General features: G+C 47.7%; 1 protein-coding gene across 2 annotated transcripts in view; it reads left to right on the forward strand.

Moving 5' to 3' along the window:
• Nucleotides 1-25,544, forward strand: part of LOC311314648 (mannosyl-oligosaccharide 1,2-alpha-mannosidase IA) — a 168,318-nt gene that overhangs the window by 94,013 nt on the left and 48,761 nt on the right. For both annotated transcript variants that reach the window (XM_084445079.1, XM_084445080.1), the window contains exons 3-4: nt 9,867-9,982; nt 24,170-24,250. In XM_084445079.1, the coding sequence (XP_084301205.1) occupies nt 9,867-9,982; nt 24,170-24,250 (197 nt within the window). The remainder of the gene's footprint in view (nt 1-9,866; nt 9,983-24,169; nt 24,251-25,544) is intronic.

The raw sequence follows: 25,544 nt of genomic DNA on the forward strand, positions 1-25,544 counted from the left end.
ATTTGGTTTTGACAGTTTGATTATGGAGATCAACAGTAAATTCAGGTACACACACACACACACACACACACACACACACGCAAAGAGAGGGGCCTCTCTTTTCAGACGCCGGGCTCAATGCCTCCAGCTGACGGCTGCTGTTCATCAACAAGTGGCCCAGGTTATCTAAACCCTCTCTAATTGGCCAGGGCCCAGCAGAACTCAGGTGGTACGCGGGGGGGGGGGGGGGGGGCTGCTCTCACAGGTGACGTCCAGCCCAGCTGACAGCACGGCTGCTCTGCTCTGTTTAATCTCCGGGGGAGAGAGAGAGAGAGAGAGAGAGAGAGAGGGAGGGAGAGAGAGAGAGAGAGAGAGAGAGGGAGGGAGAGAGAGAGAGAGGGAGGGAGAGAGAGAGAGAGAGAGAGAGAGGGAGAGAGAAGGAGGGAGAGAGAGAGAGAGAAAGAGAGAGAGAGAGGAAGGGAGAGAGAGAGAGAGAGGGAGAGGGAGGGAGAGAGAGAGAGAGAGGGAGAGAGAGAGAGAGAGAGAGAGAGAGAGAGAGAGAGAGAGATGGAGGCAGATTCATATCAGGGCTACAGCTGCTTACCGGTGGAGTGCCCCCAGGCAAGAGAATCGATGCGAACCTCATCCTGCCCCCCCACCCCCCCCCACCCCCCACCTAGCAACAGGATGGCCTGTCAATTACTGAGCCAGCCCCAGACTGGTGGAGATCCAATTTATCCCCTGCACAGACAGGTTCTGTTGCAGGTGTGGCTGGTCCGCCAACATGTGTCCCGAGCAGCCAATCCAGGCGCACAGCTTGAGTTGCCAGCTCCAATCAGCTTTGGCCATTTGATACTGCATCGGATATGATCCCGGTCCTGATGTGCTTATGCGTCCATCGATCGAGGTGTGTGTGTGTGTGTGGGGAGGGGGGGGGAAGTTAGCAATCGATAACCCAGTGTGCGGTCCATAATCTCCTTGGAGAGGCTGTCATATCGGACAGATCCGGAGGACTGACACGCCACTCTCCCATAGGGGCAAATTAGATCGCCTCAATTAGACCGATGTTTATGCGAGAGCTGTAGTCTGCGGACGGTGCGTTTGTGTCAGGCACTGTTTGATCCTGTTGGGTGCATCTGTTCATGCACATGTGTTCCTGTGACCGTGTGCGAGTCGTTTTCCGGCGGCGTTTCTCTCTTCCTATCCTTTTAAACGCAACTTCATTACCACCTTTTGAGACGGCGGCAAACAAACAGAGGAATTAATCTGCAATTACCATCATGAACCTGCGGCTCTGGAGCGCGGATCGCATCGCCAGTTTGATGAGGAGATGGCTTAAAGTCAATTTGCTGAGAATAACACGAGCAAGCTCTGAGAAATGGCCAATTAAAATCAGAGCACGCCAAAGCATCCGGTATTAATTAGGCTGGCGGAGATGTAAATGAGAGTCTGTGGCAGTTGAACTCCCGAGCCCTGGCTGCCTATCCCACGCGCGCCTGTGGGTATTCAACGAAGACCTTCGAGGGAAGACTCTGTCTCCTTCTCCGAGGTTCCTGGCTCTCCTGATGGGCCTCGTTTATTTTGACTTGCTTTTGAATTAGTCTGTCGCCGCAGTTCCGAGTTTTTCTTATATTACAATGTTTTCTTTCGCCGTTCGCGACGGCGCCGTATGTGGCAGCTACGGTGTGCCGGCGCGCCACGTTCGGCACTGTCTTTGTCCTGTCTCATCCCTGCACCCTGCCCAACGTTGCCTCCATGTTGTGCACCATGCCCCAAAAGCAGATTCATAGTATGTCGAATAACTACAGTGGCAATAAAACAAATTCCGATCCTGATTCTCCGAAATTCATTTTGTTGTGTTCGTAGCATTGGTTACTGTTGTTTAGCATGTCCCAAGCTGGTGTGTGTCTGGTGTACGTGGCCACTGCTGAGAGCTGGACCGTACATAGAGCAATCCCTGCCCCACCCACCCTGGCTACTGCGCTCTCCCCTCCCAGACCCTGGGCAGCAGCACAGGACTGAGACTCAACCGGACATCGGTGTTTAATCACTGTCAGATTCTCCCCCTCTCTCTCTCTCTCTTTCTCTCTCTCTCTCTCTCTCTCTCTCTCTCTCTTCACATACACACATACACACATACACACACACGCACACAGACATGCACGCACACACATACACGCATACATAGACATGCAAACACACACACACACACAGACACACACACACACACACACACACACACACACAAATGCAGACACACACAACACACACACGCATGCAGACATGCATAAACACATACGCACACACACACACACATACACACACGCACACAAGCACTCTTCTCGCATTACTCTCCCAACAGAGCGGGCTCTGCTAGTCTGATGGAGTAGATTATCAGGCCTCTCAAAATGGCTTTGTGACCATGGTTGTCATGCGTTTGTTAAGATTTAAACAGGCAATACCTTTTAGGCCATAAAAAACAAAAGCTGCTCCCCTCCACCCCAAAATATATTTTACAGTATAGGTTAAATATTTTCTTAAGGAAGTTAATGCCGTCTATGTCAGCTTACTCCCCTAGTGAGCCACATGTTTCATCGTATTTTTATCCACCCAATGTATGGAACCGATAATTGAAGTGTGTTAATACAGTATGTGTGTATTGAGAGCCAAAGCCTAGCGGAGACATTCTGCAGCCTGAATCAGAATCAGAATTCATTCATTGCCATTGTTCTGTACAATACATAGGATTTTTTTCCGACCTGTGGTGCTTATAGCAATACAACAATGGACAAGTGCAAGGACAGGACAGGACAGGACAGGACAGGACAGGACAGGACAGGACAGGACAGGACAGGACAGGACAGGACAGGACAGGACTCAAGTAAAGTGCAGTGATACAAGCATAGTGCGAAAAATAGCAGTGCGATTTGGACCACAAGAGAGTCAGTGCAGTAGACGAGTCAGTCAGTTTAGTGCAGATTGTAAAGGGCGTGGGGGAGAGTCAGAGGGGAGCTGTGCTGATGAGGCTAATGGCCGTGGGGAACAAGCTGTCACTGCGTCGAACAGTTTCGGTCTTTGACGACCGCCGCCTCCTGCCAAAGGGGAGCCGGGTGATGAGTCCGTAGCCCGGGCGGGAGGGGTCGGCCGTGATCTTCCTGATTTACGGCGCCCGTGCGAGTGGTAGTAGCAGAAGCTATCGGTGGAAAAAGATGTGACTGGTGATAATGGCACTGCCAGCCAGATCGTTTGCACCCAGCGGTGCACCCAGAAAAGTTAACGTCTTGAAGCTTTGAGCCAACATCCGAGCCGTAAAGAAAAAGAGGGAGGAGAATATTCTTGAAGGTTAAAGGAGTAGTAAAGGGAAAATGCATGTTTAGCCATGTTTTAAGGTTACTTATGATCATATACAATGGTTCAGATCAAAACGTTGACAAAACTAGCACTTTTGATAAAGTCTGATAATTGCTCTACCACCGTTTTGGTCATACAATGGATGTGGGTGGGCACCTTGAAAAATCTTTCATAAACATGTTAAACTCTCGATTTCAAAGACAAGAAACTCACCGAGGGGGTAATTGGTGTCTGTTGGTGTTCTGACATCAAATTCGCCGCAAAGTATGAATCCTGTAGGGTTTTATTGATCATTTTATGAAATCCATTGAGTTGTATTGACGCGACCGTGTAGATCAATCCGCAGAGGGGATTCAGGAAGCGGAACTACTACTACTACGGTAGCTATTGTTATTGTTTATGTTGCTAGCCTACCTAGTTTGCGGAAGTTTACACATGTATGTGCTGTGACTAAATAGTTCTATGCTAAATATTTAAAAAAGCCTTTCCAGATGAACTAGAATCTTACTTTATGGCGAATTATATGTCAGAACGCCAACTAACACCTCGGTGAGTTTCTTGTCTTTGAAATCGAGAGTTTAACATGTTTTTGAAAGATTTTTCAAGGTGCCCACCCACATCCATTGTATGACCAAAACAGTGGTAGAGCAATTATCAGACTTTCTCAAAAGTGCTAGTTCAGTCGAGATCACTTTTGTCAAAATTGACCCATTATTAGCATGCATCTATAAATACATAGCAAATGAATTTTGGCGGTGTGCTCTGTTCGGGGGGCTCCCTGCCTTCCACCGATGTGGAAAGCGCGTTAGCAGGGGGAGGCAATCTAGGTGTTCCCCCCCTCTGGGCCGCTTGGCCCAGCGAGCCAGAAGGGGGAACGGCATCTAGCCGCCTACCTCTATGACGATCAGAGTGGGCCGCGATCGGGAAGACGCTCGGAGGTAACTCAGCCCACTAAGACTGTCAAAGAGAGCCACAGGGGGACTGTTGTACATTATAGTCCCCGGCCTCCACGGGCCGACGCTTCGTGGAGTCCGAAGGAGATACAGCCTAGTGTCTCTGCTTCCATGGTGACCGGAGGGACCGCTGGATGGCCATCCGGAGATGTTTCGGCCCACGGTCACCACGGAGAGCCACAGAGACCAGCTAGTGTCTACCCTGGCTTCCACTAGCCGACGCATAGTGGAATACCGGAAGAATGCAGCAATACCCCGGACAGAGAGCAACGATGACAACAGAGATGACATCGACATACGCAGGTGGAGCAGGGGAGGAGGTGGGGCGAGCATGCAAATGCACAACCAGCAGTAATGGCAGAGTGGACGCCAGAGCAGAGAACGCGGAAGCAGCGAGCATGCAAATGCACAACCAGCAGTAATGGCAAGCGCGAACAATGACATGTTTTGACAGCTTAAATACAGGCGCTCTAGCGAGCTGAACCAATGCTATGACAGCTGACAGTCAGCTGGTGGTTAGCGTCATACGGGGTGTGACTGATTAACCTCTGCTGATTACCCCGGCCGTGACGTTCGTGCCTCGCCTGAAGTTACATTGGAGATTTCATTTTTGTCATCGTTTTGATCTGAACCATTGTATATGATCATAAGTAACCTTAAAACAGTGCTAAACATGCATTTTCCCTTTACTACTCCTTTAAGTATCGTCAGTCGAATACGTACGGTACTGTAGGTCGGATCAATTACCACTACTCAATCTCTTTTGATTTTGTCTCACTCCCATCACACAGACTAAACCTGCCCTCTGCTCCAGTCCCCATAGAATCCACTTTGATTGATGGCCTTGCCCTTTCCTGTCTTTCTAGCTTCCTTTCATTTTACTCCTCTGCAAAGTTTCCCACCTGGCCAACCCCTCCTAGCCCCAGCCCTAACCCCTCCCCCTAGCCCTCACCCCTCCTAGCCCCAGCCCTAACCCCTCCCCCTAGCCCTCACCCCTCCTAGCCCCAGCCCTAACCCCTCCCCCTAGCCCTCACCCCTCCTAGCCCCAGCCCTAACCCCTCCCAGTAGCCCTCACCCCTCCTAGCCCCAGCCCTAACCCCTCCCCCTAGCCCTCACCCCTCCTAGCCCCAGACCTAACCCCTCCCCCTAGCCCTCACCCCTCTGTGCCCCAGCCCTAACCCCTCCCCCTAGCCCTCACCCCTCCTAGCCCCAGCCCTCACCCCTCACCCCTCCCCCTAGCCCTCACCCCTCCATGTCAAGCCTCCTAAGTCTCTCCATGCTACACCCGCGCCGCTTGCTAGCTGTCGCTCGCTGGCTGTGTGCGGCGTCCGGAGACACAGCCCCGCTGGCCTCGTCTCTCAGTAGCCTGGTCTCTCGGAACTGCCATTGGCGATGGTAATTGGACAGACAGAGTCCCAATTAGCATCTCTCCAAGGTTCCATTGATTAGAATAACCTTGATTGGGTTACTAGGGTTTTTAGAGCTCATCCATGATGGTTTATTTCTACCCCCATGTTTATAGCCATAAGTCTGAGGTCTTAATTAAAACGAGACAGCAGTTCAAATTAGCTATGCGATATTCAGCTGGTTTAGCTTTTCTTCCCCCTGGGGATGTTATTAAAGCACTCCATCATTGAGGTCTGGTTAAGCCTGTTTTGCCAACTATATTGCAATTTGCATACTGTACATTTACTGTTCATGCTGTTCTGTGGATGTCTGCATGCACAGTGGAATACCATATGTTGCATTGATTGATCTGTGTGTAGGGAATAAATAGATAATATGTTAATTGTGCTCTTGTTCTCCAAGAGTGCCTTGTCCTTGTGGAGTGTAAATTTAAAAAGTTGAATCAAAATTGAGGCAATGAGAGCTTAAAGAATTGTGAGCCACATATCTGGATTGTTTTGCTGCACTGTTTGTTTGCCTGTGTGTTCGTGTGTGTGTGTGTGTGTGTGTGGAGCAAGGCTAGTGATGTTGAGGCACACACACCAGGATGTGAGTGAGTGAGTGAGTGAGTGAGTGAGTGAGTGAGTGAGTGAGTGAGTGAGTGAGGTGAGTGAGTGAGTGAGTGAGTGAGTGAGTGAGTGAGTGAGTGAGTGAGTGAGTGAGTGAGTGAGTGAGTGATTGATCATGTGGATTCCGGCTCTCGAATATATAACCCAAATGACCCACAGTGCCTGGCTTGTGACAGGTTTGATAAATGAACGTCCACTATCCAATGTCTCAGGAATAGCTTTGTATGCACTCTCACAAACGCACACAAATACACACACACACACACACACACACACACACACACACACACACACACACACACACACACACACACACACACACACGTAAACACTCCAATGCATTAATCCCTGAGTAGCTCATCAAAATCAACTCATATTTGTTTCAATTAATATCAGTGTAATTATCGTTTTTAATATCGCGATTGGAGGTACTATGATTTAATCATGCTTTGCTTGGGTGGCCGTATACGTGCATGTGCAAGTACACAAGTATGTTTTCTTCATTGGCATGGAAACAGCGTAGAGTACAGTAGAGTACATTGGCATGGAAACAGCATACGGTACAGTAGAATAGGCTACACACCTCCAATCCTCCCCTTCTCCCTCCAGGGGTCGGTGGCACTAAACTGAGAGCCTGGGGGATAAACGACGCCTCTGTTTGGTGCTGCCCGCCCCCCCCCCCCCCCTGGAAAAAACGTGACTACCATGTGATAGATTGATCTGCTCCCTCTCTCACCTGACTCCATCCATCATCGGTGTTCCCAATAGGGAATTTCCCTCGTTCCGTAGCCGGTAGTGACCTCTCTGGGATCGACGAAGAGGAGACGGATTAGCCGTGTGATTTCATTCTCGCCCCCTCTGTCTCCGGCACTTTCTGATGTTTTGGCGCGGTGACAGCACAGAACGAGCCGTGAAAAGGGCCTCGCCGTTCGGTGACAGCGTTTTTCTGAGCGGGACTGGCTCGGAGAACAGCAGGGAAAGCAGAGCAGAGCAGCGTAATTAACTTGTCATTTTTTGAGAGATGGGCAGTCGCGGCATTAGGATAATACCTGCCGTGATACTTGAGGTATTAGCGGCCGCGGCGTATGACTGTATGTTTCTAACGGTCTCTCCCCAGCTGGCCGTGTGTTTGGCTGCAGGCTGACAGCGTTCTCTCATGACACCGTCAGGTGAATGGCCGTCAGGCTACACCCATCTAAAGAAGGCGGTGGAGTGTGTGTGTGTTTGTCTGTGTCTGTGTGTGTGTGTGTGTGTGTGTGTGTGTGTGGCACTGTCGCTGAACCCGCAACTGCAACACTTCATCGGGCCCCAAAGGCTATGGGCCCCGGGGCCGTGGGAGGCATACGGGATGTAAAATCAAATCGGCTGTTGTACTAGGATGCTAAGGGAGTCAAAAGGGCTCTAAAGAGGATAGAGGGGAACTATTTTATCGGCACTAGTGCACTGGGTTGTGGCGTATCGGACGGGATCGGGGATAAAAGAGCATGGGGACGGCATGATGGCGCTGATCTTCAGTCATGTGACCATGTCAGCTGTGACCCGTCCTCCTCGCTGACTGAACGGGCAACGCCAGGAGGTGACGGGTCAGAAATGGTCGTTTTCCCTCTGATTAGTCTTAAAAGCACAGGCAGTGACTAACCTGGCTTTTGGTGGTTCAATGATTCAGTCCAGATCATGAGGAGAATACTGTAGTAGGCAGTTGGAGATGAGGGGAGGAGAAAAGAGGAGTCGGGTTCAGGGGAGAAAAGCCGGCATGACCCTAATCGAGTCTGAAGTCGGCCTCTTCCGCCCAAACCGCGGCAGACAAGCCCGGCCTCAGCCGTTTACCACTTTGCGCAGTCTGGTGAAACTTCGTTGTAACTTTGCCGAGAGGAAATTGGAGAGGATATCTCTGAATGTTTTCTCGCCCCGATAGGGACGACCACCATTTGCATACTTGTCGAGCTTCAAAACAGCCCCTGATAAGATTCTTCACTTTCATGTGCCAGATTGCAGTGCTTTTTCATCAGATACCGGTATCGCACGTATGGTTATTCAGCAGAGCTTCGGGGAGAACATGAAGGTGTGTTTGTTCCAGTAGCTCCGCTGGTGTTACGAACGTTAAGCCACAGGTCTTGTTGTTGTTTACTTTTTCTTACACTTTCTAACTTGTCCTTCAACCTTTTTCCTCGGTAATTCAGTCAACATGTTTTATTTATTTCAAACTCTAATTACTGTATGTCCAGCCATGTTTGTGTGTATACTTTCATCTAAGGAGCAAGAAGCCTTGCTTAAGCATAAGGGTTGCTTAAGGGCTGCTGGATGGATAAAAACACTACTGATGAACACTCCTCATTAAGGTTGTGAAGGGAATTGAATAACCCCAAATGAAGTGTATCTAAAAGCAAAGCCGCTCCGGTGAGAAGCACGCCAGCTGTGCCACGTTAGGAAGAGAATGTGGGAACACCTGCTTATGCTCTCCCATAATAAGCGTTTTTACAAAGGATAACAGACTCCACTCTTATGATGCATAAGTGACTTTGACAGCTTTCATCTTAGGACGAAAGTGGCTTTTAATCCAATGTGCTTTATCTCAGGAACACGGTGCTTTTCATTCAGCCCACGACATGTCAAGATTGCAGATTTTATAATCAACCATTAATTGCAATAAATTATTATGTTATCAGGACGTGCTTACTTCTATCAGTAGGTGGTGAAGGTTTTAATTATGGAATGTTTTGAATTTAATATGTGGTGAAATGTATAATTAATTCACCCTCACAGCATAACTTACAGATTGCCCTTATAACTACTTCTATTGGAGAGAGCCATGCCCTCCAAGCAACCTACGGTCACTTACCACCAAGCAGTCAAGGACACATGTTAGTCTTTTAACCTATAAAACAAAAAGCTCCCGCACACTGCTTGTCTTCATTTGCAGACAAAGGCCCAATCCCATTTCTATTTTTTAGCCCTACTGTACCCCTTGCCCCTACCCCTTACCCCTCTAGTGGGTTGATATATTCCCCTCTGAAATGGGACACCCTTTCAAGACCGATATGTCATCGTCTAATAGAAAAGTATGGATGCTCACGATTTGTTCCCAGTTTACATGTCAATCAATCAACCAATCAACCAATCAATCAGATATGCTATCAAAGGGGGGAAATGCAACATGGAAATGTGTCAACATGCGGGACTGTCATGCATAAATCACCCTTGTAACATTAGCATTAGAGACACCAGCATTATAGTGCTGTAGCGATTTTTCGATATGCTTGTTATAAAGAAAAGGTCTACATTGAAATTACATTAAACAAAGATAATATGATGGTTATTAACCGCTCCCTGCAGCGGCAGGTCCTACCAGCCAATCACTCTACCTATTACTATTGTTTCCCTAAGAAGCACAACAACTGCTGTTGGCCCATGGCCTTCTACGACGCACCTGTGATTTTACAGATCTGCAAAAGGCTTGCTTCTCTTAGTCTTTAAGCCTATGACATCACGCTGGCTGTCTAATGCGCTGTGTGTATTGCAGGCGGTCACGGACGAGCCTCCATCATTGTTTGTTATGTGTGTATTGTAGGCGGTCTGAGAGGAGCCTCCATCATCGACTCTCTGGACACCCTCTACATCATGGGTCTGAGGGAGGAGTACGACTCAGCCAAGGAGTGGGTGCAGAGCAGCCTGGACCTCAACTCGGTAAGCCTGGACCTCAACCCCTTACAACCCATCACCTCGTTACACAGACCCCCCCCCCCCCCCCCCCCCCGACAGTCACTCAGATCGATTGATATACCCACTCATCCATCATTTCTGTCAGTTCTTCTGTCAGTCATGACACACAGTAGGCCTCACCCTTTAATGAAGTTGTCACCGCACGCTCGCCTGATTTGAAGCCGCTTTTTTGCGCCCGGACCCAGTCTGCCGAGGGGGGGAACTTGGACTGTCTGCCGAGGCAGGGGACATTCCACAGGGAACAAAACACTTCCTTTGTGGTTGCCGCTCCAATCCGACCACTCTGTTACTGTGAGATGGGATTCTCTTTAGCCTCTCAGGACTTTCTCTGTGTGGGGCAGAATGAGAGGGAAGAGAGAGAGAGAGAGAGAGAGGCTCAGAGAGACAAAGAGAGAGAGAGACAGAGAGAGATGGAGGGGAGAGAGACCAGGGCAAAAGAGAGAGAGGGGGATGGGGAGAGAGAGTGAGAAAAAGAGAGAGTGAGAGAGAGAGAGAGAGAGAGAGAGAGAAAGAGAGAGATGGTGTGTGTGTGAGAGAGAGAGAGAGAGAGAGAGAGAGAGAGAGAGAGGCTGAGAGAGACAAAGAGAGAGACAGAGAGAGATGGAGGGGAGAGAGACCTGGGCAAGAGAGAGAGAGAGGGGGATGGGGAGAGAGACTGAGACTGAGAGAGAGAGAGTCCGGGGTCACAGCCTCTTCATTGAGTACTTCTGTGATAATTGACTTGGTCTCGGGTTCCGCAACACCGAGGTCTGCCAGCTGGGACATTATGTGAAGAGTGTGGGTGAAAGCGAACAAGGATGCCAACTGCCAACCATGCCAGCTATGCCGTTTTGTGTTCTTTGTTGCTATGTGTAACAGTCAAGGGTTAGACCATCCAATTATACTGTGTACTGTGGGTCTGCGGTCCCCATGGAATGGACTTGTTTCATCTAAGCACTATTTGGAATTATGAGGCAGTTATGAAATTGTCTTACACTCAGTATGCATTAAAGTTGAAGTAATTTCCATGTTATCTTTTTTTTTCTAAGTTGATGCATGATACTGTACCAATCGAAATTCTCAAAGCATCCAATTATCAGCAAGGAATGGTTCACCATTGGGGAGCAAGTTTTCAGTGCAAAAAATACACAATGTGATTTGGTTTAGATGAACTCTCTCTCATTCCATTACCTGAACTACCCCATGGATGTTTTCAGCCAATTATGACCATAGATGTCTCTGGTACATGGTCTTATGTTACATTGCTGTTGTGAATCAGTTGGTAAAGGAACACATTCAGTTCACCCACCCACACTCCAACAACCGGGAATACAAAAAAAGGAATTGTCCTTCAACCTTACAACACACATACACTGTGTTCTACAGTATGCATGCAACTCAATGGTATTTAAGAGATGCATAGTGCACTGAGATCTCTCCCTCTCTCCTGCTCCACACACACACACACACACACGCGCGCACGTGCACGCACACAATACACACACAGACGTGCACGACAAGACGCACACACAAATAGACATGCAGACATACACACACACACAGACACGCAGACACACACACACACACGCACACGCACACGCACACGCACACGCACACGCACACACACACACACACACACACACACACACACACACACACACACACACACACACACACACACACACAAGCACTCTTCTCGCATTACTCTCCAAACAGAGTGGGCTCTCCTAGTCTGATGGAGTAGATTATCTGTCCCTTTGGCAGCTGTTAGGGTGGTACTGTATGGGTGAACGTGGCTGAGCTGTAGCTCCTGGTCCGGCCTCTTAAGCTGGACCTGAGCAGATATGTCCAGTATTGGCGGCCCCATGGTAAACAGCTGCCTGGTCGCCATCATAAAGACACCTGATACAGATTTACACTGCAGACGGACAGAGGTGACTCTAAGATCAAGCCCTTAGGGGTGCTCCGCCCCTAGAGCTCAAAATTATTTGCCAGTATGCCCCTTTTAGAATGATGTCCACTGACATATGCTCTAAGCGCTCTTCTGGAAAGCATTTAATGTGGGTGGAAAAAAATCCAACAATCTTGACTTCGCGATCTGTCTACTTGGTTCTTCTTTCTCTTGCTCTGCCTCTCTGTCCTCTCTCTCTCTCTCTCTCTCTCTCTCTCTCCATCCTCCTCTCTCCCCTTTTGCACTGACAGTCACACACAAACATAGGCTATTATAATCAACTAGAAAATGACAGATACATAAAGATAATAAACGAAGCAGCATTTGATGTAAACAAATGTAAGAGGAGGTTCCACATTTGATAACAGTAAATCAATACACGGCCTACAGTAGTTATATGAAATCAGTGTGCCACTGCCATGATTAGAATGTGGGCAAAACAGAATCTGCCTTACTACAGTATGTTGTCTTGACTACTTGCCCACTTTCTCACCTGGTTCTCTCTCTCTCTCTCTCTCTCTCTCTCTCTCTCTCTGTGGACTCCATCCAGCTCCCTCTTTTATCTAGCTACGCCATGAAATTCATCACTAGTTTACCTAGCTTCCCCTTACTGATTTTACTGGCACCATGCAGGCGGATGTTACCAACAGCAACTTATATATATATATATATATATTTTTTTTTACCAACGAGGGGCATCATTGCTCCGGCAAACCGGAAAAGAATACTGGATATTAAACCAGTAAACCACTAAAGCCCCTACACCCCTGTATTTTTTTTTATTATGCCAATTCAAACCCCGTGTCTCTGTGACCTTCCCATGTCGAGATATGGACATTTCAATTCCCGCCATTGATAATAAATGAGCTAAGTCTAGTTTTTATTTAGTTTAAAAAAAAAAAATGAATAGAGGTGAATGGCCGGCCATGTTTGGGTGGCTTGTGTACCCCGTGTTCTAAATTGGCCCATGCTACACAGCTCATGAGAAGTGGTCTGGGAGTTTTTGCACAATTCTAGTCCCAAAAATGAATGGAGGTGAATGACCGGCTGGCCGTGTTTGGGTGGCTTGTGGACTTCCTGTGGACTGTGGACCGCCCTGTGATGTGGATCCGCTCCAGAATTTAATGGGTTCTTAGTTGACCCATGCTGCATCCCTCCACCGAATTTCATGAAAATCAGTCTGGTAGTTGTAAAGTAGCGTAACCCTGCTAACAGACAAACACATGCACGCACACACAGCACCGAAAACGCTGCCTCTCACCCTGCACCGGCACGGAGATAACTAAATACCGTGGGAACCAGAGTTGGGTAGCAGGGCAGACTTGGAGTCAAGAGTCTTTCTCTGGGTGCCGAGCGAATGATTCAAGTCTGTTAAAACCTGTCTCTCCCTCACCCCTTCTTCCTAAATCTGGGTGCAAATCCCGATAAACTCCTCAGAAGAAAGTCTGGAAAGAAAGAGTAGATCAAACAGGCCTCTCTTGGGGTTCAGCCGCCAACGAGAATGACGATACTACTTCCAAAACGTTTCCAGCGTTATCTTTCCTTGTAAAGCTTGAAGTTTTTAACATCGGTGCTCATTTGCGTCCGGGAACTTGGTGGTCCCCAGCTGCCGCTGAAACTACAGAGATTCTCCGAACCTCCTCTTGCTCTTGCGTAAAATTTCGAGTTTCTTTCCCTTATCACTTTGATTCCATGATTAAGAGTTGAGTGAATCCTGGGAGTTGGAAGAAGGAGAGATAGATTTTGGCGGAGCTCCAGGAGCCGCTCTCTCAACGAAAAGTAATGGAAAGTGATTAATGAAGTCTTCCAGGTCGGGTATGGTTCCCAAACTCATTCACCTCTCTCCCCTCCCTCTCTTTCGCTTGAACTCTCTTTTCAGCTCTCCCCCTCTCTGTCGTAGTCGCCAGGAGAGAGTGGCGGAGGTGGTTGGTGTTTCAAAGGGAACAGAGAACCGTGATCCACACCCCTTTAATATAGGATGCAGAGGGCTAACAAGGCACCATCGAAAGTCTTTATAAAGGAGCTAGAGCCTACATTTGTTTGGGCTCAACTCTCAATTACATCTAAGCTGAATGTCACTAGAAATTGCAAGTTCCATTATATTCTCAGAGTAATGGGCCTCATTCACCAATATCTAAGCTCCCGTCTGATTCACGATGTGTTCGTAAATTGCTGGATGAGTTCGCACCTGCCTTCTCGTAATAATGAATCCCATGGTTTCGCCAATTTAATTTGTGTGGCCGTTCACCCAAATTAGCATAGGTAGACTCCCGCTAGCCCCATGCACTGTAAGGACATGCAACGACAGGGTCGTGCGTAGATGTCACTTCTCAGCAATCACAATCTGATTTTTATTTAGCCAACTAGACTTCCTCCTACGAGGAATTTGCCTTGCATAAACATAGCGAGACAGGACAGTGCAAAATACAATGTTGAAGTGATATAATACAATATACAATAGCCTACAGTCTACAAAAATGTAGGCTATATACACATCTGTCAATGCGGGGATGCGGCATGACCAAATTAAAATCTAAAGACCGGACTCCACCTGTCATATTTAGCAGCGTCAGTAAAATGCTTGGGATGATATTATCCTACTCGTTCAGTTAACGTTAATCCGGAGAAGGGCACACAGTTGGACCCGGCACATCGGGGATATTGGACAGACAGGACTAATATTATTATAAGATAAATGATACAAATATTATAGTAGGCTATTGCAATCCTATAATGTTATAGAACTGTAGATTTGAAGTAAACGCAATCACAAATGATTTTAAATGAACATGTCTTGAGCACGAATATGTCTGTAGCCTACTTAAGACTACTCTTCCGTGTTTTTAGATTCTGTTCTTAGTTCATTGGTGAATGCCAGAATCTTCTTGAAAACGGTGTAAGTGGAGTTTAAGAAAAAATGCTTCCTAAAAAGTTCTTAACTTGGTTAATAAATGAGGCCCAATAATCTGATTGGAACATCTACTCAAGTGTGTTTGGTGAACAGTAATGAGTCTTCATTTCTGCTTCAACATTACCGCTAATATGCGCCGATGACAATCTGAGAAGAGGAAAAACAACTCTGTGCTTCTTAATAGGGATAGCAAAATGACAGATAATTAGCATATCCAGGCCTGTTATTCGGTTAAGACATCTGAATTAAGACTTCAGAGCGCAGGGGGGGGGGGCTCTCGCGGGTGCTTTTTGGATTGGCTGGGGAAAGGAGGTGTGTGTCTCCCGTGGTCCTGTGTTGCAGTTCCCTGCCTGGGGGGGGGGGGGGGGGGGGTCAGTAAAATCAACTGTACATGGAGGTGCAGGAGGCAGGAGAGGCAACAGGCGAATTGTCGCATTGGAAAGTCAGGAGGTCGTTCTCCACATGTCCTGCTGTGGCCTGAAGAGATGATAATGTACAGTAACAGGGTCTTGGACACATGATTTGTTTGTAATGGCGTGTGTGTCATGGGGTTTGTTTATTCATCCATCTTAATCAAGATTGTTCCTTATTCAAGATTCAAGATCTGTTTATTCACCGTGTACATGGTTTACACATACTAGGAATTTGATCAGGGTAATGGCATACGCTGATGAAGATGACATAGGACAGATACTCAGCTCCCACTTGAGGCCCCCGGAAGAGGGTAGTGCCCAGGAAGTGGGAGGAGTCAACAGTGGCCACTGGGGTGTCATTCAGAGTGATGGGGGCGAGGAGGGCTGGATTCTTTCTAAAGACTACAACTATCTCCACTGTCCTGAGAGCATTGGGCATTGGGTTGTTTCGGCCGCACCGGAACAGCAGCTGGTCGATCTCCCACCTGTATTTCAGCTCAGTGTGGAGAAATGCACCATACTAATGCCTTACTGTGTGAATCTATGATGACACTGTTGACACGTGTATCCGTGACAACTCTAGTAATAATCAAGGCCTGCCACCCCCCCCGAAAAAAATCCAAGGGGAAACCCTGGCTGTGAGGTTTCCTGTGAGGTGAAACCTCTCTACTGGATGTTTGTTTAGGATGCCAGCAGATGCTGTAGTCAGTGCGTCTCTACACCCCTCAGAGGCCTGCTACTGTAGCGAAGGTCCACAGAGATTGTATTGTATTGTCAATAAAGTTGTGCAGTAGTGTAAGTTGCCAGAGCATAATATTATCACATACTGATATATCGAGTGATACTGTATATTGTGTTTACTGAACCCCCATTTACTTCGTAACATTCCTTGTTTTGAGCAAAATTGCCTCAAATGAGATTGGCTTTTGTTCAACTTTGCATAAACCGGCAAAGCTTGGTTTAGATGATAATGATAATGATAATGATGATGATGATGATTATCAGTCACAAATCAAAGTGCCCCCCCTCTCCTCTTCATCCTTACCAAGCTATAGCACATTCTGCACAGTCCCACTCCTAATGCACTTATCGCTGCTAAGAAAAATATTGTATCCATTCATCTCAGATCCGAGAATATTCACTCTGAAAAAACACCCTTGGGGTAAAAGCTTTCCTTTTCCCTCAGTCGTTAATCAGTTCGCCTTTTTAAGTATGTTGCTGTTGAAATACTTGCCTACAAACCCCAGAAGACCAATTGTAGCCTCAGAGCAGCAGATGTAGAGCAGTAGCAGTGTATGTAGTTTAGCTCATCAGGGCTGTGGCTTGACCCTGGCTGAACTCCTGCCCAGACCTGGCAAGGTGAACAGAGTTACAGACATTAGGTCTGCCGAGGAAGCTTTGCCCCGTACAGCATGAGGGGATGTTTGGCTCAAGGTCAAGGCCACAGTACCTGTATGTGACATTATGTCTGCTGCCCATGCATGGAAGGCCTTTCTCTCTGCTTAGTGAGTTCAGGTGGACCAACATTCACAGAAGCATATCTTCTTCAAATCTTTGCAGCCTTGCACATCATCTGAAAGCTTACAATTTACATTTTCACAATCTGTAGAAAACTGAAAAATGACCTTGGCAGACATCAGGACCAAACCTCTGGTGGCAGTCACATGTTTACTCTTATTTGTTACCACAAATGTTGACATTCCCCCTAGCTGTCTGACTGGAGATACTGTTGACCAGCTGTTTGCATTGACTCATGGGTATTCAAGTTATATATTTTTTTTAAAGAAGACAGTGTTTTCACAGTGATGTCCTCTCACCACATTGTTGCGTGATTGTATTTTGGGATTCAATTGTGATGTTGGTCTTGCTTCAGACAGTTTTCATGGCCTTTGGGGATTCTATTAGAGAAATGTGGTGATTTTTTGTTTTAGGCGACAGGAGGTGAGGGGTAGTTTGTCCCAGAAACACTGTGGGTGTCTGAGGAGCGTGACAGACAGGAGAGCGCGGTCACGGAAACAGGGGGATGAAAAAAATGCACACGTAGCAAGGAGAAAACCATGATGGAGCGAGACACTGTTGTCTCCCAGTCCAGAGAGAGAGAGAGAGTAGCCTGGCTTCGCCAGACCCAATTCGCAAAAATGCGAAGGGTCTGGAAACTCACAGTTGCTTTCCGATTCCCGAGGGGCGTTACCAACGGGCGTAGATAAAAATGCCTCTGGACGCAATTGGATAGACCTACAACCAATCAGCGAAAATGCCTCTACAGCGCTCCTCTGTTCCGTCATCTTATTAAACCCGCCCCATATTAGATAAACGGTTGTGATTGGCACAAACCAATCTCAGTGTGAGTGGATTCAGTTAGAGCGGTTGGATATCCAGAATGATCTGTGGAGTGAAATAGAATGTGAGCTCGCAAGATCAGGCTGGCGACGCCGGGCGAGAGACTTGTCGAGAGGCGTGACTGTAGACTCATTCTCTTCTGTGTGTGTGTGTGTGTGTGCATGTGTGTGTGTGTGTGTGCTTGTGTCTCAGTCTCTCTACAGAGAGGAGCTTTGAGGCATACTGTGGTTGCCTAATTCCAACAGACCCAGATCTCTTTCTCTCTGTTATTGATACATTTCAGTCCTGAGATACAGTAAGTGGGAAAGATATTAAACATGAGGACTGGGATATTCAGCTCAGCATCATTCTAGAATCAGCATCTCTGGATGACAAAGTATAATTTTCATCACTGCTGATATTTAAGTTCCAATATGTTGTTGTCCTTGTTGTAGAATTTCTCATTCAATATGGGTTAAGAAGCAAGACAGTTCAACAGAGTTACCAGAGTTTATTCATCCAAGGATTGTTACAAACACTTGAGTGAGGCTTCTTGTCAAGCAACCTGCAGCAAGGCTGGTCAGTTGAGAGAGCGCCCAGTGCAATCTGTCTCACACTTTAACCAGAAGATGTGCAACTCCCCCTTTCCTGTCCATAAATCTGGATGTAATAAAATACGTAAAACCTCGACACAGATGGACCCTCCCAGTCTCAGGTATATGTTGTAAAGTTCCCAGGACACAGTTCATTGGGCTTCCTTTTCCATACCACCCTGGTTGTAAAGATAACCAGCTTACCACTTAGCCCCCCATTCCAAACACACACACATCCTCCAAACCTCTCTGTAACCCCAACCCCTTGTCTTCCCATTGTAACGTTGTACAGAACAAATTTTTACCCTTACATCCTAGACATGAATGTGTGTCTTACATGTTTCAAGGGGGTTGACAGACAGGTGTGTATATATATAATATATGTATATATATATATGTGTGTGTGTGTGTGTGTGTGTCCAGACTCGGCAAGATGAGCAGAGTTACAGTCATCATTAGTTCTGCCCCTACTGACTCTATAACCTTTGCCCCACTTGCACATGACCTCTGGTTGTTCATCGTACCTCACCAGCCACTGTATACATAAAACACTGCTCATTTACCACACTACACTCTGCACACACACGGTACACACACTCACCACTCCATTACTCCATTTTGTATAGTCTTGTACATAAATTGCATTCGTGCCACCCTCTTTTTAACAGTATATAATAATTTGTTAGCACTGTATTTTTGTACTGTTTTTTGTACTGCATTTGCACTGTCATGTCTTTGCACTGTCCTAACCTGTCTTGCACCACTGTCCTAACCTGTCCTGCACCCTGTCCTAACCTGTGCTGCACCACTGTCCTAACCTGTCCTGCACCCTGTCCTAACCTGTCCTGCACCACTGTCCTAACCTGTCCTGCACCCTGTCCTAACCTGTCCTGCACCACTGTCCTAACCTGTCCTGCACCACTGTCCTAACCTGTCCTGCACCCTGTCCTAACCTGTCCTGCACCACTGTCCTAACCTGTCCTGCACCCTGTCCTAACCTGTCCTGCACCACTGTCCTAACCTGTCCTGCACCACTGTCCTAACCTGTCCTGCACCCTGTCCTAACCTGTCCTGCACCACTGTCCTAACCTGTCCTGCACCCTGTCCTAACCTGTCCTGCACCCTGTCCTAACCTGTCCTGCACCACTGTCCTAACCTGTCCTGCACCACTGTCCTAACCTGTCCTGCACCCTGTCCTAATAAATAATAAATAGACTGCACTTATATAGTGCTTTTCCACCTTAGCGGCACTCAAAGCGCTTTACAATGGCCTCTCATTCACCCATTCACACACACATTCACACACCAATGGCGGTAGCTGCCATGCAAGGTGCTAACCTGCTCATTGGGAGCAATTTGGGGTTAGGTGTCTTGCTCAAGGACACTTCGACATGTGTATTGATGGTGCCTGGGGTCTTTTTCCGAGCTGATCTCCATGCCTGACAGAAAGAACATCATGGACAAATTAAAACCCTCGAGACAGAGTGAGTTTGAAGCATTAATAACAACATGCTTGATCTATCACGACGGCTGGACCATCACTCCCTAATAGCTGTCAGTTAAAAAGCTAAGGCTACTGTACCTAGATCAGTGCCTCTCACTCTTTTTCCCCATTTTTTTTTTTAAATCAGCAAATCTAGACTGAACTGTGAGGGTTCGGCCTTCTGTTGCTTTGAATTGTTGGTAGAAAAAGTTACAAGGAGAGCCTCCCACAATGTAGCCCTTTTAATTAGCATTGTTTTTGCTTTGTCTGAGGGAGGTCAAACGCTCCGCTCCACTGCTGATTAATGAAGAGAAATGCTGGTACTAGTCTCCTGGAACATGCTATCACAAAGACCCGTGGCGTACTCTGTCCTGACCTCCATTAACTTTATCTGAGAAGCGTCCCTCAACAGCAATATGGGTTTTAATAGCGTTCTGTTTACCATCTCTGTGAATATGCAAATGAGCATTAATGAAGCTACCTCATGCTTCGCACGCACGCGCACACACACACACACACACACACACACACACACACACACACACACACACACACACACACACACAGACACAGACACAGACACACACACACACACACACACACACACACAGACACACACACACACACACTCTGCTCTGTAATAACAATCTAGCTGAGCACAGAGTAATCAGTAATGCAATCCACCGCTAGATCAGTCTTTGACATTTTGCTGATGCCACCAACGTTACCAAACATAACTAATGTGTCCCTCTTACTGGAGGTGGGGCCGGTGAAAGGTCTCCACGCTGGCCTGCTGGGACTGTTTAGTAAGCTCCAGAGGTTAGCAGTCATTAAAGTTGGTGTCTGGGACAGCTCTCAGCGCGGATGCTAATCAAGCCCATACTTACTGTACATTAAAAAAGCAGGCCTGGGTTTTATGTCCAGTTGGAGACCCTGAGAAAGGCACCTTTTAATAGGGGCATTAGACTGGAACACAGCACTCCTCAGCACACGCGCACACGCGCACACACACACACACACACGCACACACACACACACACACACACACACACACACACACACACACACACACACACACACACACACACACACACGCACTGAGTGGCAGCTCCTAATTGGAGGCTTTCATGATCAGACGACATCAGTTAATGAGTAAAACAGAGTAAAATCGCACTTCCGGCTAGATTTACCAGCTTCTGATGAGGCCTGTTCATGCATGGCATGGCGTATGTGTTCATGCTCTGGGCCAACGTTATTTTCCGACGTGGCTCACGGACGTGCATTCAAAAATCTAGAATGTAGCCAGACAGCGCGGTTTGCCCAGAGACTATGATTGCTATTTATTAGCATGGAATCATTACATTAGTGCAACAGCACTGTTTGTTTGTTTGTTTGTGAATGGGAGGTCCACCGCCTCGTCAGGTCACAGGCACATACTGTAGAGGCACTGTGGGGTGCCAGGCAGGGCTCACATCCCAGTGCAATCTGGGATATGCTTTGTAGAATGCTCACCAACAGTAAAGTAAGCATCAAACACTGTCAACAAGGCTGTGTGTCTGTACAGTGCTCTCCAAGCAGAACAGCAACCAGAAACAAAAGCAATTTACTTTTTTTTGTTGTTGTTTGTTTGAAGCTTCATTACTGTAAGTCATAACCATGTTCCATTTTTATTTGTAGCTGCAATCCAATAGAACAATTAAATGAGGTGAAACAATTAACATGCAAATGTTCTGCAGTCAGGATCGGCACTCAGGGCTACATTAAAAGCAATATCCACAGCTTATTAAACAGTTAAAGTAACACTTTTCTCTTCTCTGCAATTTATCAGCACGAACAGCAATATGCAAAGTACTGTATAAGGGACATACTGTATATTTATCAGCATTAACTGCAGTGTGCAAGATAAAAAGGGCATATTGCATATGGCAAGGCCACACACACACTATAAGACTTCCTTTAAAGGCAGCAATTACACTCTATTGCATTGTGTTCAGTGAGGCTGATAAGGGAGGAAGTGGAGAATCAAATAAAGAAAAATAAAAGCCAGGCTTTCTTCTGGGAAGCAGATGCAGTGAATACGGTATGTTTCTGCCCTGACGGCTTCGTTGTTGTCTTCTAATTAGATACTCAGCTTGTGAACCACGAGGACAGAGAGGCAAGCGAAAAACAACAATCTTTCCTTCACCTCATATATTTTCTAGACGGAAAAGCACTGCGACGCATTTGTACACAGCATTTATTTATTTGCGTTTGAAAGCTTTTAGCCGTAAACTTTGGATATCTTTATTTTCAGTGTTCCAGCCTTGACAATAATATTGACAATAATATGTACACATGGCATTGTAGGCCTACGTGCAACGTGGAGATTTAATTGGCTCACCTTTAGAGCGTTGTTATTGTTGTTTTGTCTTACTTGAGGTGAAATGTTACACATTCCATTGTGCTTTCCCCGTGCTCAGCACTTCTGCGTTTTCTGAACTGAAATGTCTGGTCTTGGAAATTAGATGAAAATCACCTCATCACTTCTTGTGTTGCAGTGGTGAAAGAGACATATAAGGAAATGTATTTCTGGACACATTTACTGGCACAGTAAAATGAAGAGTTCTGCACTCCATAGTTTTCAAAGCATTTTAATAGACGCAGTAAACACGGTGGCTTCTCGAACAGGCCGGGTCTATAAATGCAACTTTTACATACAGTAAGAGGCTTGCTGAGTGATTTACAAGATTGGCGTTGGGAAGCGAGTGTGCGATCAGCTGAGTTTCTGTCAGCGTCGCCTCGTCCCGGCCTCCCCATCAGCATCGCTCGCAGCTGTCCTCGCCGATCTCCATTATCTCTGGCGACAAACAGGCAGCACATCCCTAATCGCCAGCATTTAATGGCCGTTATAGAAAAGGCGCATAGTCCCGGGCACACTGAGGTGGCTCAAGGAAACGGTCGGTTTGTCTAAATGTCACCAGCTCCGCCGTTTCGGGAGAAGCGGCCGACCTCTCAGTCTCGTTTTTAGCTGCCGGTTGGTTTCTGATAATGACACAGCGCAGGACTGCGGTTCTCATCCATGCTGAATAATATGGTCATTAGCCAACTGTGTTTCGTGACATTTGAGCTTTCTACACAATAGGTACAGTATACAGTATGACGTTAAGCAGCTGAGTGCCGGAGTCTTCCCATCTTTATATAGGTTGTAAATTGGAGGTAATTGCCCTCTCCAGCACCCAGTTACGGTTTTCTTAGCGTTGGCTCTTGAGACGGCAATTTCCTTCTTGACAAAGTCTCCGAGTCAATAAGTGCAGATGTCACTTCAACCCAGGGGTGGGCAGGAGTAGCGGTAATTATAGTGACATGATACATCTACTCAAGAGACACATTGCTTAGCACCTTTTATTGTAATTCATATCGCATATCTGGAATTGACTTGATGAACTTGGCCCTGACATCGACAAACAGGAGACTACCGTGAGAGTTAGTGTTGCGGATTTGACAGGCACATTCAGCATTTCTGGCTATGGAATATAATGTGTGTGCAACAGGTAACGCTCAATTCGTTCATGAAGTGGCAAAAAAAAGTTGTGAATTTTACTATACCTTTCAGGCCTTCGATTCATGATTTGAAATCACTGTATGGTGAAATACAGAGAGTGTTCTTCAAGTACAACCCACCCCCAACCAAGGACTACGTAGTTGTTAAGACACAACAGCACTAAATTTACAAAGAGAACTGGGAGAACAGGCCGGAAATACACACCGAGGAGGAGCTGAGAGTGCGGACGGTCAGCGAGCCCACATTGTCTGGTCTGGGGGGGCGGCGGCCTGTGGATCGATCCTCTCTCGCGGTCTTAAGCACTCGCGGACAAAAGAGGAAATAAAGTGCCTACTGAGCATTAACACAGGCTTCCTCTCTCTCTGCCAGACCTGTCCTGCCTGGGCCCTAGCCCTCTCATGGGCCCTAGCCCTCTCCTGGGCCCTAGCCCTCTCCTGGGCCCTAGCCCTCTCCTGGGCCCTAGCCCTCTCCGCCGAGGGCGTGTCCCTAAACCTAACGGTGGGCGCGACTGGAGGGGAGGTCTAGTTAGTAAACTGGAATCTCAACTGGCTTGTTTCTTAGCGATGCTGTTGATATAATACCGTGCAGTGAAAATCCATGAATAATCGAGTGCAGCTCATAAGCTGCCACCCCAGGGTCGTTAATCTCCATTACACCGTCTGCAGCGTGAGGAGGTCTCTCCATCTTAACATTAATTTACATCTGGATGTCTTATGGCCTGTGAGCCTCAAGGGCAAAATCTCTACCTGAGTGTTTTGAGAATTAGCCATCACACACACACACGCACGCACTCACGCACACACACACGCGCGCACACACACGATTAAGAATTGAAGGTATTTCGGCTAATGATTGATTCTTTTTTTTCCATCACCAGCTCTACGTTGACTACGCTACTGCTGGTAAGGTCATCCCAGACCAAACTCTCGCACATCTAATACCCCTTTCTCGCTCTCCACAGAACGGCGAGGCATCGCTCTTCGAAGTGAACATCCGCTACGTCGGCGGGCTTCTCTCGGCGTACTACCTGACAGGAGAAGAGGTAAGAGCAACTCTCTTCAGCTACTGTATCCCCCCCCCCCCTCCAATCCAGACGGACCCGTCGCGTCCTCTCTCTCAATTCAGCTTTGCCGTTTGAACCTGCGGAGGCCGTACCACACAGCCGTTAAGCGAACACAGCCGTTAAGCGATTAGTGCCATGCGCTCGCTTACAGGTACGGTACAAAGCGGCGCACGCACGTGTAGCGGACACGCAAGACGGCCCATATAAACCCCCCCTCCCCTTCCCCAGCGTGGGAACACACGGATGTGAGGCGCTCACGGACGCCACCGCGCCTTTCTCCTTTTCCTGTGCGCACGCTCTGGTCACGCGCAGCCTGCGTGACACGTCACCCTCGGCGACCAGCTGGCCGGTCTGCTGAGGTGGGCGAATTCTATGCCGAAGTCAAATGAATGGAAACGGACCCAATGAAATATGAGGCATCCGAGGAGGCTTAATGGACATTGATTTGGGAAAGTGTGTGGCGTGGGGGGGGGGGGGGGGGGGGGCTCTCATTTTCTCCATCGCGGAAGGACTGTGAAATGTCAATATTATATATAATATATATAGGTTGGGAGAGAGCAGTGAGTGGAATCCATAATGGAATATTTATGTCACTACTGTACGTAGTGATGGATATGGAGGCTCGATGTACGGTAGGCCTACAGTATATCTGGACAGGGCCAGTTGCTTTATTCACTTAACGTTTCCACAGTTTTTCATAGAAAGTGGTTTCAGGCTGTTCAGGGTGGAGATGTAGCGCAGGAAGAAAAAAAACAGCAAACGAAAGTGTTCGTTCCATTCGCTTCCTTCTTCCGACTCGTGGCCGTAGGCTTCTCTGTGGGGGACGCAGAGCTCCCACTCCCCTCTCTGTTTTTCTCCTTTCCTCAGCCGAGGCTCTCTCTCTCTCTCTCTGTTTTACTGTCTCTGGGCGGGTTGAAGTACAGTACAGCTCCTCCACCCCTCCCTCTCTTCCTGGTTTCGAGGTTTTGGCATCGCGCGGTGCCGTCGCCGCGTGTTACCGCCGTCTGGGGACGTCACGCGGCACCCCCCGCTTCCTGGTTGGACGTAAATATGGCGTCTTGACCGGGGGTTGGAGAGGTGGCCGGGGGGGCCGGAGAAGTGCCTGACGCGGATCTGGACCGGGGGTTGGAGAAGTGGCCGGGGTGGTCGGAGAAGCGCCTGACGCGGATCTGGACCGGGGGTTGGAGAAGTGGCCGGGGTGGTCGGAGAAGCGCCTGACCGGTCGTTAGGAGGGTTCCTCCGCAGCAGGCGTGTCGAGCAGCGTCCCAGATGA

This window comes from Borostomias antarcticus (genome assembly GCF_949987555.1).
Source record: "Borostomias antarcticus genome assembly, chromosome: 10".
Taxonomy (NCBI): Eukaryota; Metazoa; Chordata; class Actinopteri; order Stomiiformes; family Stomiidae; genus Borostomias; species Borostomias antarcticus.